The sequence below is a fragment of the Candoia aspera genome, chromosome 7 (assembly GCF_035149785.1).
Source record: "Candoia aspera isolate rCanAsp1 chromosome 7, rCanAsp1.hap2, whole genome shotgun sequence".
NCBI lineage: Eukaryota > Metazoa > Chordata > Lepidosauria > Squamata > Boidae > Candoia > Candoia aspera.
The window spans coordinates 69,369,783-69,385,580 of NC_086159.1; the positions used below are offsets into that span (position 1 = coordinate 69,369,783).

General features: G+C 39.2%; 1 protein-coding gene across 2 annotated transcripts in view; it reads left to right on the forward strand.

The window, feature by feature from the left end:
- ORC5 (origin recognition complex subunit 5) overlaps positions 1-15,798 on the forward strand; it is an 88,015-nt gene that overhangs the window by 24,646 nt on the left and 47,571 nt on the right. For both annotated transcript variants that reach the window (XM_063308041.1, XM_063308042.1), the window contains 4 exons: positions 798-850; positions 1,087-1,199; positions 4,470-4,517; positions 6,751-6,861. In XM_063308041.1, coding sequence (XP_063164111.1) covers positions 798-850; positions 1,087-1,199; positions 4,470-4,517; positions 6,751-6,861 — 325 coding nt within the window. The remainder of the gene's footprint in view (positions 1-797; positions 851-1,086; positions 1,200-4,469; positions 4,518-6,750; positions 6,862-15,798) is intronic.

The following is a 15,798-nucleotide window of genomic DNA, read 5'->3' on the forward strand; positions in this document are numbered from 1 at the left end:
TAAAAGTTCATTGAGTCGGTGACCTCTTGACAAAATTATCATTATACTTGATGGTATATATCTTCTTCAAATAAAGAACAATAATTTGTAAGTTTTTGGTTTTCTGTAGGAAAATGGGTAGTGAATATATTTTGTCTCATTCTTCTGTTTATATTCAATAACAAACTTCAAAGGAACCTTTTAATTAACATTGTTGCTAATATTTCCTGATATAAATTTATTTACTTTCTGTTGAGACTTTTTTGGGGGGAAGTATCGCATGTAATGTTGAATAATAAACGTTGATCTTAGTTTAGGTGCTGAAATGTGAAATCTGTGAGCATGGCTGATTAATTTCTGTTTTTTTCTTCTAAAGGGAAAGCTTATTGATTCACATGTAGTATTTATATAATTTGTAGAATCACTTAGCAAAGCTGTTTCTGAACCATTCCCTGCTGAACATGTATATTTTGATATATTGGGAGGGCAGTTGTATGTTTGGATGAAATTTCCTGTACTGAACCTAGAACAATAGCATAACAACATTCTTAGAAAATATTTAAAATAACATCTGGTTCTGTCTCTAGTTGTCAATCTGTCCATTCAGTAAAGTAATCTAGTACTGTTCCAGATAGATGGATGGATGGATGGATGGATATATTCATTCATTCATTCATTCATTCATAAACAATTTAATGCATTACTCCTTTAATCCTGAGGAATCCCAAATGCATCCTCTCTTAAAAGTGAAACATAAAAATCCTTTGCTTTTAGCCATGGCAAATGCAGTACTTTTAAATGGCTACCTTGTCTTTTAGCTCCCAGTGGGAACGATTACAGCAAGATAATGGAGAACCTGGACAAGTAAAAGGTATGTGTAGCAACAATAGGTTGCTGTGTAAATTATTGATGATGAAAGTACCCCTATAATTTTGAACAAATCAGTCACCATTACTAGGCAAGCATTTATAAATATACCAGCAGCTTCAAAAAAACAAAAGCAAAAAACCCTGAGCTGCAGGAAAGAACTTTTGAATTGGTTTTTTAACATGCGCTTTTAAGGTTGTCAGATTCAATATTTCTTTGTTTCACCATTTTTTTCCCTAGGACTTTCGGCTCATGCTCATGTAGAACTTCCATATTATTCCAAGTTTCTTCTAATAGCTGCTTATCTTGCCTCTTACAACCCTGCCAGGACAGATAAAAGATTCTTTGTTAAGGTAATTATGTTTGTTATTTTTGGTGTTAACATGTTGGAGATTCAAATTAATTTTTAATATAATTTTTATTGAAGATTTTTACATAGATAAAAGATAAACATGAAATTATCTAAAGGAAAATAAAAAAGAAAAGAAAAAGTGCAAAAGCAGTACAGTTAGAAAAAGAAAAAAAGAAAAATATTTAAAGAAGCAACTTCCAATCTTCTTTACAGAAGCCACAACAAACTTACAGGTAGTCCTCATTTAATGACCATTTATTTAATGACTGTTCGAAGTTACAGCGGTGCTGGCAAAAGTGATTTATGACCAGTCCTTGCACTTAAGACCATTGCAGTGTCCCTGCAGTCACATGATCATGATTCAGGAGCTTGGTGAATGTCTCACATTTATGATGGTTGCAGTGTCCCGTGATTGCCATTTGCAACTTTCCCAGCTGGCTTCCAACAAGCAGAGTCAATGGGGAAGCCAGCAGGAGGTCGCGGTCATGATTGTGGGTGATTCGTTTAATGGCCGCAACTGGAACTGCCATCACTAAGCGGAGTGGTCACATGACTGCTTTGCTTATCAGCTTAATGACTGCTTTGCTTATCAGCAGAATTGCCAGTCCCAAATAGGGTTGTTAAGCGAGCATGAACTGTGATTACCCCACCTCTCTCCTTAAGGTTATATTAAAGAGATCCCTTCTGTTGCATATTCAACCCTTTTTTCAATCAGCAAATCCAGAAATCATCATTTTACTTTTTTCCATTTTCAGCAAAAAGTCCATAAAAGGTTTCCAGTCTTTTATAAAAGTACTTAATTGTTTTATCTCTGACCAGATAGGTCAGTATTGCCATTTCTGCTAATTCTGCCATCTTTACAATCCTTTCCTCCATTATGAATATTTCAGTATTCTCCATCGTTGTGCTGTAGTTATCATATATAAAATCATCTTTCATAAGTCCTTTCTAATTGATTATCCATAAGTCCCAATAAGAAAAGTTCTGGTTTCATTTCAATATTGATCTTTAAAATTCTTTGTGTCATCATATATATTTGTATCCAAAATTATTTTGCCTTTTCACAAGTTTCTTCATGTTTTTCACATTTCCAGTGTTAACCAGAAGTGCCTTTATACATCTTAGATAATTTCTCTGGTGTCATACACCAATGGTAATCATTTTATAAAAAATTCCTCTTAAATCATAACACAACATGAATTTCAATCCTTTTACCCCCATTCTCTCCCATTGATCCATCTGTCTATGTCTATAGGCAGTCCGCTCATAGGTAGCAAATGAAAAATTCAAATTAATTGAGGATATAAGAACAAAGGACTTTTTTAGTATTGGCCAAATAAATATAAATGAAGGCCAAATAATTGGTTGGATTTAATTGCTTAGAAATAAATTGCAAGATATACCTTTTATTAATAACAGTCTTAATGTTATTATGCCATGATATACATCTGAAAGTAACTGTAGATACAGTAGTTAAATCTAATCTTATTTGTATAATTTTCAGGTTTTGCAATTTTTAAAATATTCAGCAAGATATTATTTACTGGTTTTTAAAATATGAAAAAACTGAACATATAGATGGTGAGCTACAGGCAGGGATTGGCAACCCTCCAGTGGAATTAGCCATAAATTGCTGTTTCGAACATGAACATTTAAAAGAATCTGAAGTTATTTTTGGGTCTCTACAAATGTTGGACTTGATAAGTAAGCAAAGAAAAATTGGGCAGGTTTTAAAAGTAATGCAGTTAAGTGCTTTATCTTTTCATTTAATAGAAAGGAAAATATTTTCTTCCAATCCTATTAAATCACTTCCAACCTAATGAAATTTGGGAGAGAAATTATGTACAGGGCTTTGGAACTCTGTCCATCATCAGGATAACTCTCCAAAACATGAACAGAATGGGACCAAATTTGAGGACAGGTGGAGCAGAAGCCAGCAAAAGAAAGAATTTGAATGTGGTCTGGATCTGGTCAGGATTGTGGGGGGGAAAAAACCTTAGGGGAGAGGCATTTTTGAAGTGGCTTGGAATGTTGGTGACTACTCCAGTCTAAGCTCTTCTCCCAGTCACATGATCCAGAGCAGAGGGTGCATACAGTACATACCAGCTCATACAGATGCAGCATGATGAGAGGGAGACAAAATATTACTTTGTTACCCAGAAGAAAACGCGTCTTCTCTACCTGGTATCCTTTTTAGTCCTCGACCTAACGGCAATTGGGACTGAATTTCCATCGCTAAGCAATATAGTTGTAAAATGTGACTGCATCGCTTATCAACAGGAATCCCTGCAGTCTCGGTTGCCATCGTTAACTGAATCCCATGGTCTTTAGGCGAGGCAATTTCCTGCCAGCTTCCCACAACCATAGTCAGTGGGGAAGCTGGTAGGAAGTTGCAAGTCCCAGGCCTGCAGACAGGTAAGCGGCTGCTGCCAAGTGGGGGAGGGAGTGGGGGGGTGCACGGGGAAGTGAATGAGGTGTGACACAGGGAGGGTACACAAGGCTGTGGGGGAGGGTGCAAGGAGGTGCATGGGAGGGTTGGGGAAGTGGTGCAAAGGTGTGTGAGGCATGGGTTGGGGAGGGGGTGTGAGAGGCGCCGTGCGGGTCAGGAAGTGGAAGGGGGGTTACGCAAGAGGCATGGCATGGGTCGGGGACAGGGTGCGGCGGTGTACAAGTGACCAGTGCGGCACAAGCACAGAGGGTGCGCAGGTGGGGGGGGGACTTGTGACCTTCCTTGCCAGCTTCCCCGTTGACTTACTGGGGAAGCTGGCAGGGAAGGTTGCAAATGGTGTTCATGTGATTGCAGGGTGCTTGGCAACCAGTTGTAAGTGTGAACAGGTTGCCATGCACCCAGATCTCAATTACATGACCACGGGGGTGCTGGGACAGCCAGAACTGGTTGTAGCCACCATTTGTTCAGTGCCATCGTAACTTGGAACGGTTGCTGACCAAATGGTCATAGGTCGAATATTACCTGTAGTAAAATTTTGTGAATAATCTTCAGGAAAACATATACATTGCCAATAAATTGACTTACTAACATTATGCAACATAGTTCTGGAGTGTACATTGGCAACTATTATAGACATGCTATAGGCATTCCAAACTTGAAGCTGTATTGATATGTTATTGTTACCTAAATAGTTAATGAAGAAGAAATAAAATGAACTATAGTTGAAATATATGTGCAAAAATATAGTAATTCTCCATCTTCTAGCTGGTGTCAGTTCTCTAAATAACTATCCAATAATTCATTGCTTCTTTTTACTTGCAGCATCATGGAAAAATTAGGAAGGTAAACTTTCAGAAGAAACATGAAAAGGTATTTAGTCTTTTGTTTCTGATCCATGTAAAAATTCTCTGCACTGGACTGTACAGCATGTATTCGTATTTGGTAGAGCTTTCTCTTGCTGGAGCAGTTCCAGTTGCTCAAGAATCAGCCTCCGTTTAGTCCCAACAGTGGTTAGTCTTTTCAAAATTGGAACTGCTCTGGCTAAAGATTCACCCAGAAATATCTGGGAATGTACAGCTTTGTGCCTTGACTAAAGAAACAAAGGAAGAAAATATATACACATTTATATAAGCTACAGATTGCAGGTACAAAATAGGTAAATTCAGAAGAATTTCAGCAACTGAACAATGTCCCATTTAGAAGTGATGTATCTCTTAAGAGTATGGAAGAGCCGGAGTAGACCATTTTGTAATTCTTACAGTTTATGAACTGGTGATGAGGGAGGTTTTTTCATGAATAATGAATGAACATGCAGGAACTATCTTCTGAATCCTCACCAGTTGGAGAACAAACCCTTTCACATGGGAATACAGAACACTCAGACCATTCTTTTGAAATGTAACAAGTGGGGCTATTTCATTCTGAGCTCAAAACATTTTTTTAATGACATGGGCACCCCAGATTCTATTCTCCAGTACAGGTAGTCCTTACGTAATGACCCTAATTGGACTGGCAACTCTGTTGCTAAGTGAAGTGGTCGTTAACAGAAACATCACATGACCACACACTTAGCAACGGCAGTCCCTGTTGCTGTTGTTAAATGAATCCCACAGGTCATTAGGCGAAGACCCACTCTGATTCAAGCCATTCCCTGTTTGGCCCCTCCAAGCCTTGAGCCTCAGTTCTTCCAAGACAAGGGACTGCCTGCCCTTCAGCTCCCCCCACACGCCTATTCCCCCCATCTCTGCCCTTTTGGCTGCCCTGCAGCATGAAGAGGCCAGTGTATTCCCCCCACTACTGCCCCCAACAGACCTTCCTCCCTGTCCTCGGCACAGTCGTGTTCTTCCTCCCCTCCACTGGGCTCATTGTCGCCGCCATCAAGTGCCTCAAGTCCTGAGGTGCGCCAAGAAGCACTGTTGCCGCGGCATGCCAAGAAGCCCCCGAGCACCAAGAAGCCTCATAGCGCAGCTCTGGGGATGCTTGCCATGCCATGGCTTCTTGCAACCCCAGAGCCGCAGCACACCAAGGAGCCCCAGAACCATGGCACGAAGCCCCTGAGCTGCAGTGCAAAGCTGCAGCTGTCCCAGCCCGGCAGCATGGTGTGATGCCCCTGCAGCCTCAGCCCAGCAGCACGGTGCAAAGCTGCAGCTGCCCCAACATAGCAAAATATTCAAATATTTTGAACAGAAGTTGAATAATGCTGTATGCATTTGTACTATTCTCTGTAGGGGGATATGCATGTTTTTTTTAATTAAATATTTGCTTTCAGGATGTAAACTTTTCTTTGGGAACTCTGTCCCTGTAAGAGCAAACTTTATTGTCAATGGCTGTACTGCAGTTGAACCAAATCATATAAATGTAATGATTAAGATGTTGTAATTATTTAAATAATAAAGGTATACTCTAAGAACATCCTTCACAACCTAAAGATCTTATATACTTTTACAAGCAAAGAGTAGTGTATGAATGTACCTAAATTTTAGAAGAAGCATATTTGTTCTAATTCCTATACAGCTGCTGCTATTTTTCTTGATTTGTTCTCACTAGTATATGAATATAAATTACATCTTCAGGGTCACTTAAAGTGGTGGTGGTGAAAATAATGGCTAATGCCTATTTAATTTTCCGATACTTGACATTTACCAATTTTGTACTGTACACAATAAACAGGTAATGCTCCAAGGAAAACATGGGGATTAAAAAAAAAAAAAAGAAATGAAATTGAGACACTAGTCCTATACATAGCTTGGGGTTAGGATGGCTGTGGAGCCCCTGCTGAGTTTCTGGGGAGTTTTTGCATTTTGGGGAGATTTGTGGTCCAAGCAATTATGTGGTTTTATTGTGTTTATAAGGTACTTTAAATATATTTATTGGACTTACGGTATGCTGCCCAGAGTCTTCTTGGAGTTGGGCAGCCTTAAGAAATTCAAATCATCACCGCCGCCACCACTACTAACCTGGGACCTATGACATTGAATTCAATAAAGCTTATTTCTAAGTAGATACTGCAATTTGGTTTTGGCAGCTGGAATAGTAAAGTTAACAAGATTAAGTCTGCAGCATTCCAAGAAAGTGCAGTTAACTATTCTTTTTTTAAAAACAGACCAGCAATCATCTTCTTGGACCAAAGCCATTCCCATTGGACAGATTGTTAGCAATATTATACAGTATTGTTGACAGCAGAATTCCTCCAACTGCAAATATATTTTGCCAGGTGAGTGAAATTTATTTATTTATATTTCAAATTTCGTCACCACCCATATTGCATGAAGCAACCCTGGGTGATTTACAATAGAACTAAAAATAAATACAGCTTAAAATACACTAAAAAACTGTACTAAAATATAAATATAAAATATAAAATCCAAGATGGCAATATTAAAAGTTCTTAATTTAAATTTGTAACGCAGCAAAGGTGTTATGTGTGCCATCCTTGGGGCACCCAAGACTGCTTGCACAGCTGCATTCTGAACCAGCCGTATCTTCCAGATGAAGAGTAGCCCCATGTAGAGTGCATTGCAGTAATCTATATGGGAGATGACTAGGGCATGAGTGACTGACCGGAGGGCTTCCTGATCCCGGAAGGGGCGTAACTGGTGCGCAACATGAAGTTGAGCAAAGGCCCTCCTGGCCACGATTGCCACCTGCTCTTCGAGCAAGAGTCGTGAGTCCAGGAGGACCCCCAGATTCCATACCGAGTCAGTCTGGGGCAGTGCAACCCCATCCAGAACCAGAGGTGATAAATTCCCGGGTACAGAGGAGCCCCCAACCCACAGCCACTCTGTCTTCCCAGGGTTCGGCTGAAGCCTGTTGTTCCCCATGCAGGCCCCTATAGCCTCCAGGCACTGAGAGAGAGTGGTTACAGCATCACTTGGGTCACCCGGGATGGAGATGTATAATTGAGAATCATCAGCGTATTGATGATACCTTGTCTCATGGTGACAGATGATCTCACCCAGTGGTTTCATGTAGATGTTAAAAAGGAGCAGGGAGTGTACCGAACCCTGTGGCACCCCATAAAGGAGGGGCCGCAGGTTGGATCTCTTGCTCCCTATCAAGACTGATTGGGACTGGCCCTGGAGGAAGGTGAACCAGCACAAAACTGTGCCACTCACCCCCAACTCCCTAAGCCAACTCAAAAGGATACCTTGCTCGATGATATCGAAAGCTGCTGAAAGGTCAAGAAGGGCCAGGATGGATGCACTGCCCCCACCCCGCCAGACAAATTCAAGACTTTAAACAAATTCTCATATGTTTAGAGTCTTGACCCAAATTTGAGACCTCTTTTTCTTCAGTTTTATTTACAAAATAATTACAAGCTTGTTACTGCTAGTGTTACAATTACTCACAAAGTTATTTTATATAGACTGAGAAATTGAATATATTCAGCAATGTCTAAATGTTCAGACTTAGCAGTTAATAATATAATTCAGACTTTCTGTTATCATTTAAATACAAATTTCAACCAAATGTTTGCATTCCTGCTGATATTTAAAATCTGTATTTGTACTGCATGTAATAGCTGCTATTGATTGTTTAGTTGAACTCAGATCCTGGTGATACTTAGCAAGTTTGATTGATTATGTGCCATCGTCAGTGTTAGAATCAACCACATAGATTTCTCCATGACAATCTGTCTCTTACCTGATCCTTCAGGGTTTCTAACAGTTTGGCAAACGTACTGTATGTCATAACATTTTCTTGGCAAAAAAACCCCCAAAGTGCTTTGTTGTTGCTTTTTTGATCCCCTAATCTAGCCTGTAGCCTACAGGTAGTCCTCACTTAATTAAATTACTGCCCCATTTAGCGACCATTCAAAGTTAATGATGGTGCTGAAAAACTAACTTTATGACTGACCATCACTGTGTCCTCACAGTTATGTGATTGAGATTTGGGCATCGCAACCAGTGGATGATTAGAACCATCACAATGTCCCATGGTCACGTGATCGCCATTTGCTTGCTTCACAGCTGGCTTCCAAGAAACAGAGTCAGTGGGGAAGCTGGCAGTAAAATAACAAGCCTTGGTCATGCAGTGTCTCAACAGCTGCAGGTGATTCATTTAATGACCGTCGCAGAAGTGACATTAAGTCTGGTGTGGTCACGTGTTTCACATAACAACTATGTTGCTTAGTGGCGGAGTTACTTGTCCCAATTGTGGTCATTAAACGAGGGCTACCTGTATTGGTTTGGATTTCCTCCCACCCACCAAGCCTGACCCTGCTTAGCTTTTGAAATCAGTTAGTGCTGCCACCTATCTGAGGAACTCAGAATGAAAATCTATTTAATAGGAATCTGCAAAAATTGGGAAAATGCTTTATTTTGAATCTGGAACAAGACCATCAACATCCAGACCTCTTTCAGAATTAGCCATAGTTCAGTAGACCGCTCTAGTGATTCTGTGTTCCAGACAAAACAAAATAAATAGGACGGTGCTGGTGCACATCACCAATACCCCCTTGCACCTTCCAGGATGCCATGTCCCTCCAGGTTGTAGTTATTTTGTTTTGAGTTCAAAATATTTTTCTTATTCCATGTATATGTTCATGTTATGAGGTACCCTATCAAAATGTTCATAACTGACCAAGGAACATTGTGAATAGGTTGGAAAAGCAAAGGTTCACTTTTAAAAACTGAGAAAGCTTTTCATGGCAAAGCATGAGCACAGTTGAAGTTGATGGAAGAGTAGATCAAAAGATCACCAGCTAAGTGAGGGCCAGCTGCCAGTTTTTCTGAACTGAACCAGAGGAAATCTTGCCACCAATACTCGTACGCCCTTCCTTAACTCTAGAAGCAGAAAGAGTAGGTTAGCATACAATTAGAATATGCAGATCGGAATGCAGAACAATTGAGTAGCTGTAAATCATATTTACAAAGCTTGAGGATGAAGAAATAAAGCTATTTTTACTGTGTTTTATTAGCAATTGAACGGCAAGGGGAAATACTCTTTTGCCCTGTCTCTTTCAATCAAATCCTTTAAATCCTTAGATGTACCCCATAATGCACAGCTCTTGGAGTGTTTTATTCCCCAAACGTTGTGTGAGCTATTCATTTTGGTTTATTCCATTCCGTGAGGTTTATTTGCTAGGCTTTCCAGAGCCATTGGAACTATAACTTTGCTAATTTCCAGGCAGCTTATCCAATGATCGTCCTGTGAGTTGTAATTTTAACACATCCAGAGAACATACCATTTTGAAGGAGTACACAAAGTTATCTTTATCAGACACATTTTGAGTCAGTGCACATAGTATTTCCCTTTAACTCATCTTCTTGTAACTGATTGCAAATTATCTGCCTGCTAGATAATTTCTTTTGCCTCTCGTTTCCTACGGTGCTATTGAATAGAAATCTAACCTCCTTATGTCTATGTGAGAACTTACAAAAGTGACCAGGAACATTACCCTTCATTTCGTAATAGAGATCCTAAAGAATAATTTTTTAAAATAAAAATCCTAAAGTTTCTAATGCATGCCACCTACTCATTCAGTGGGATACCATTAAGGCACCAGGCTAGAAACCAGAAGACGGAGTTCTTGTGCCTTAGGCACGAAGCCAGCTGGGTGACTTTAGACTAGTCACTCTCTCTCAGCCCTAGGAAGGAGGCAATGGCAAGCCACTTCCAAAAACATTGCCAAGAAAACTGCAGGGACTAGTTCAGGCAGCCACCAGGAGTCAACACTGACTCAAAGGCACACACAGACACACAAATCACAGGAAAGGGCTTGGTGATTATGAATGCATATCATTTTTTTAAAAATTGTAAACCTCTTTCTTGATTGTTTCAGTAAAAAGTGCATATTTCTTCCTCAAAATAGTAACTATGACATTGCATGTGTTTCTTAACAACATGTAAGCATATTAGTGCTCATTGATAATTGGATGTTACTTTTTGCCCCTCCCAACTATTCTTGTTTTAAAATATATGTGTTGTACACAGTATTCTGTGAAGTAATAATTTGATTTTATCATGTGAATGTGCACTAGATGGCACTGGAACCTCATAAATGAAAACAACCTTACAGCAATTTTATAGAAGCAAATGAAAATGGTAACAAATAGAGGGGAAGAAACTAATACTGCTCGTTGTTGTTGTTTATTCGTTTAGTCGCTTCCGACTCTTCGTGACTTCATGGACCAGCCCACGCCAGAGCTTCCTGTCGGTCGTCAACATCCCCAGCTCCCCCAGGGACGAGTCCGTCACCTCTAGAATATCATCCATCCATCTTGCCCTTGGTCGGCCCCTCTTCCTTTTGCCTTCCACTCTCCCTAGCATCAGCATCTTCTCCAGGGTGTCCTGTCTTCTCATTATGTGGCCAAAGTATTTCAGTTTTGCCTTTAATATCATTCCCTCAAGTGAGCAGTCTGGCTTTATTTCCTGGAGGATGGACTGGTTTGATCTTCTTGCAGTCCAAGGCACTCTCAGAATTTTCCTCCAACACCACAGTTCAAAAGCATCGATCTTCCTTCGCTCAGCCTTCCTTATGGTCCAGCTCTCGCAGCCATATGTTACTACAGGGAACACCATTGCTTTAACTATGCGGGCCTTTGTTGTCAGTGTGATGTCTCTGCTCTTAACTATTTTATCGAGATTGGTCATTGCTCTTCTCCCAAGGATTAAGCGTCTTCTGATTTCCTGACTGCAGTCAGCATCTGCAGTAATCTTTGCACCTAGGAATACAAAGTCTTTCACTGCTTCTACATTTTCTCCCTCTATTTGCCAGTTATCAATCAAGCTGGTTGCCATAATCTTGGTTTTTTTGAGGTTTAGCTGCAAGCCAGCTTTTGCACTTTCTTCTTTCACCTTCATCATAAGGCTCCTCAGTTCCTCTTCACTTTCAGCCATCAAAGTGGTATCATCTGCATATCTGAGATTGTTAATGTTTCTTCCAGAGATTTTAACTCCAGCCTTGGATTCCTCAAGACCAGCTTGTCGCATGATGTGTTCTGCATACAAGTTGAATAGGTAGGGTGAGAGTATACAGCCCTGCCGTACTCCTTTCCCAATCTTAAACCAGTCCGTTGTTCCGTGGTCTGTTCTTACTGTTGCTACTTGGTCGTTATACAGATTCTTCAGGAGGCATACAAGATGACTTGGTATCCCCATACCACTAAGAACTTGCCACAATTTGTTATGGTCCACACAGTCAAAGGCTTTAGAATAGTCAATAAAACAGAAATAGATGTTTTTCTGAAACTCCCTGGCTTTTTCCATTATCCAGCGGATATTGGCAATTTGGTCTCTAGTTCCTCTGCCTTTTCTAAACCCAGCCTGTACATCTGGCAATTCTCGCTCCATGAACTGCTGAAGTCTACCTTGCAGGATCTTGAGCATTACCTTACTGGCATGTGAAATGAGTGCCACTGTTCGATAGTTTGAACATTCTTTAGTGTTTCCCTTTTTTGGTATGGGGATATAAGTTGATTTTTTCCAATCTGATGGCCATTCTTGTGTTTTCCAAATTTGCTGGCATATAGCATGCATTACCTTGACAGCATCATCTTGCAAGATTTTGAACAGTTCAGCTGGGATGCCGTCTTCTCCTGCTGCCTTGTTATTAGCAATGCTTCTTAAGGCCCACTCAACCTCACTCTTCAGGATGTCTGGCTCTAGCTCACTGACCACACCGTCAAAGCTATCCCCGATATTGTTATCCTTCCTATACAGGTCTTCTGTATATTCTTGCCACCTTTTCTTGATCTCTTCTTCTTCTGTTAGGTCCTTGCCATCTTTGTTTTTGATCATACCCATTTTTGCCTGGAATTTACCTCCGATGTTTCTAATTTTCTGGAAGAGGTCTCTTGTCCTTCCTATTCTATTCTACTGCTCAGGGGATTAAAAAAATACTACTTTTTAATATCTTCTATAAGGACAATTGAATATTGGACCTAGTTAAACACTACAGTTACAATTTTATGTAGAGGGACATGCCTTTACTTCACTTTTATTTCTATAAAACAACTTTTGAGGTTAAATAAATTTGTTCTGTCCTTTTCAAATTGATTATCAACATTCATTATGTAGTCAACTTTCTGTAAATATGCCTTTCTTCTTTTATATGAACTTTTGACTATCCATATAGTTTGAGCATCATCATACAGCCTGAAAAAGTGGGATTCTGTAAATATAAATTGGAATAACAAGAAATATTAATGGATTGTTTCTTGAAAGTCAGTAATTATTTTAGGTCTAATGAAAGCACAGGGTTTGGTTGTTGGGTAGACAACAAAAATAAAAAGCTAAGATCACAGTCATATTATCAGAGGTAAAGAATAATTTAAAGTGATGCATGAGCCTTATTAGGAACTAGTCTGGATATCTTTAAGCTGAAGAAGATAACCTTCCTTCAGTTTCTTTGTCTGAAGATTAATGTATAGCACTCAGCTACAAATCACCAGGCTGTGATTTGTTTTTAGATTGCCATGTTCCTGGGACACAGTATGGGATCTTCTGATTGATTTGAAGAACCCATGTGTTTCATTTGGACAATATGGAAATATAAAAGCACATCATGCTGCTCAATAGGTGAACCAACTTCTGGACACTTTCAGAGCAAAATCATAACTGGCTTCATTGTGGTGTACAATTGTAGCTATTGTTTCTTTGTCAAAATACTGTTTAAAATAACTTAATTTTTACTGTGTTTCAGAATATACACTAGATGGCACTTTTATCAAAGAATTCTGGTCTTAAGCTTGTTTTAGACAGCTTCTTTAATTATTTGAAGCTTGTTAAAATCTTTTCAAAAGCAAAAATTCCACTCAAGGAGTTGAAATTGAGCATAACAGTGTGTAGTTCAATGTACTTGATCATCTCCCATGAGATCCTAGCAAAGAAGATGGCAAAACATGGGCTAGACTATACTACCACTAGAAGGATACAGAGCTGGTTGAATAATTGTACTCAATGAATGTACTCAATGTATGACAGTGGCTCTGTGTCATGCTGGAAGGAGGTGATGAATGGCATACCTTGGGGTTTCTTCCTAGGTCCTATGCTTGGATGAGGAGTTAGAAAATATCAAATTTGTGGGTGGAACAATGATGAAGTGGCAAACACCTTAGAAGTCACTATCAAGATTCAGGAGGATTGTGACAAGCTGGAACAATGAGCAGAAACCAATTTTAATATGACAGATGCAGAGTTCACATCTGGGAAGGAGAAATTAGAAGAAAAAGTATGGGATTAGGGAGAACCATACTGGATATGATTCAGTAATGTGTGTAAAGAAGATCTGAGGGAGTTGGTAGATAACAAACCCCTTATAAGCCAGTAGTGCAATGCAGTTGTGAAAAATTAAAATATACCAAGGCTGCAGCAACAGAAATACGGTGTCAAGATGAAGAGAAGTCACTGTTCCTCACTATTCCCCATTGGTCAGAGCACATCTGGAATATTGTCCAGTTCTGTGCATCACATTTTAGAAAAGGCAGTGACAAACTGGAGCATGTCCAGAGAGAGCAACCAGTTGATAAGAGTTTTGGAAGGAAAAACATGCAAGAACAATAAGGTGCTGGTATGTTTAACTTGGAGAAGAGAAGACCACAAGGAGACATGATAGTTATTTCAGGTACCTGAAAAGCTATCATGTAGAAGATGATTAGGATTGATCATACCAGAAGATAGGACAAGGAACAATGAGCTTAAATTATAAGGTTGATTTCAGTTGGACATCAAGAAAAAGTTCCTAACAGTAAGAGCTATTCATAAGAACTTCCTAAGTAGGTGGTGGTGGAAGTATTTGAGCAGAAACTGGATAGTCACAGGTTTGACTAGATGATCTCTAAGGTACTTTTAAGGGACTTTTCCTTCTATGATTCTTTACCATTCATAAAATTTTCATGGGATTACCGCAGAGTTTCTCAGGGGCTAATTTCTATTGTGCATCCTTCTGTCCCTATTGAAATATATTGTTGGAGGCTATTATACCCAATTGCCATCATATTAGGATTAGGGACATATTAGGGGACAGGGAACATTTTAATGAATAATGTGGAATTCTATCCATGCAATTGAGATACTGTCTCTCTTGCACATATGCACCTGCATGCTCCCCCTCCCCCATATTTAAATGCTCACATGTAAAGCGGATCTGAGATATAACCAATAGCCCTTGAAATTCAGTCTAGACACCTCAGGGTAGCCTGTTTGAATCAGATGACCAACTGAAAGGACGAGAAAGGGCAGAGCTGGTAAAATGGAGTGGGTTTTTTGTTTTTACACTCAGGAAAAGTCCGTGTAAAAAGAAGATGCAATTTTTCCTTCCTTCCTTTTCTCTATTTCAGAATATTTAACAAATCAGTATGAGAGGAATTTCATGCGCATTATGTTCTTCTTGAACTTCAGCCTTCTATTATTTCCTTTAGGACAAGGTAGACTATTGCTATAAGCAGTCCCTGTTCTTGATGGCCAAGAAGTGACCTTGGGAGTATATAATTTCTCTATATTGGTGCTCTATTCCAGTTTTCATCTTCCAGCCTCTGCACTTCCCTTTTTCTTTGAAGTTGGAGAGGAGTACTATTTAGACTGGGAAGTAATTTTTTCCCCTGGTTGGTTGTAATTCCAGAATATAGTATGCCACTTAAGACTTAACTCCTTAGAGTGACTCTACAATAATAACTGTTCTTGACCTCTGCTATTTTGTTGTATTTGAAAAGAGTTTTTATTGAGGTAATATTTTCTTGTAACCAAATTACAGAGAAAAACATGGTATCCAACGTTTTATGAAGCTGCTTTGTAACAACTACAGATCACACTTGAATCTGTTTTTGTTCTGCATTCCAGAAACACTAATTTGTTGGTGTTTATTCAATTCCAACAGAGAATAATAATATCTATCAGAAAGTAATTATATGGCAGAAAATATTGGTAAATGTTTTGATTTTCCCATATCTCATTTGCGTTTCTCTCATGTAAAAATTCTCATTCAAATAAGCTTTTTTTAGTTTGACCAGCACTTTAACTAGCAATTCCTTAACGCTTTGCTAATTCTGAAGATCTTATAAATAAGGTAATCTCAAGAAGTCTTTACATTATTTTCCTCTAAGGGAAACTGTCTTTACAACTTAGACATAAATTTTAGATTTGTACTAGCCATCTCTGATTTTAAAACTATTTTTTATAGACCATTTTAATAAAATTAAAAAAAAATTAA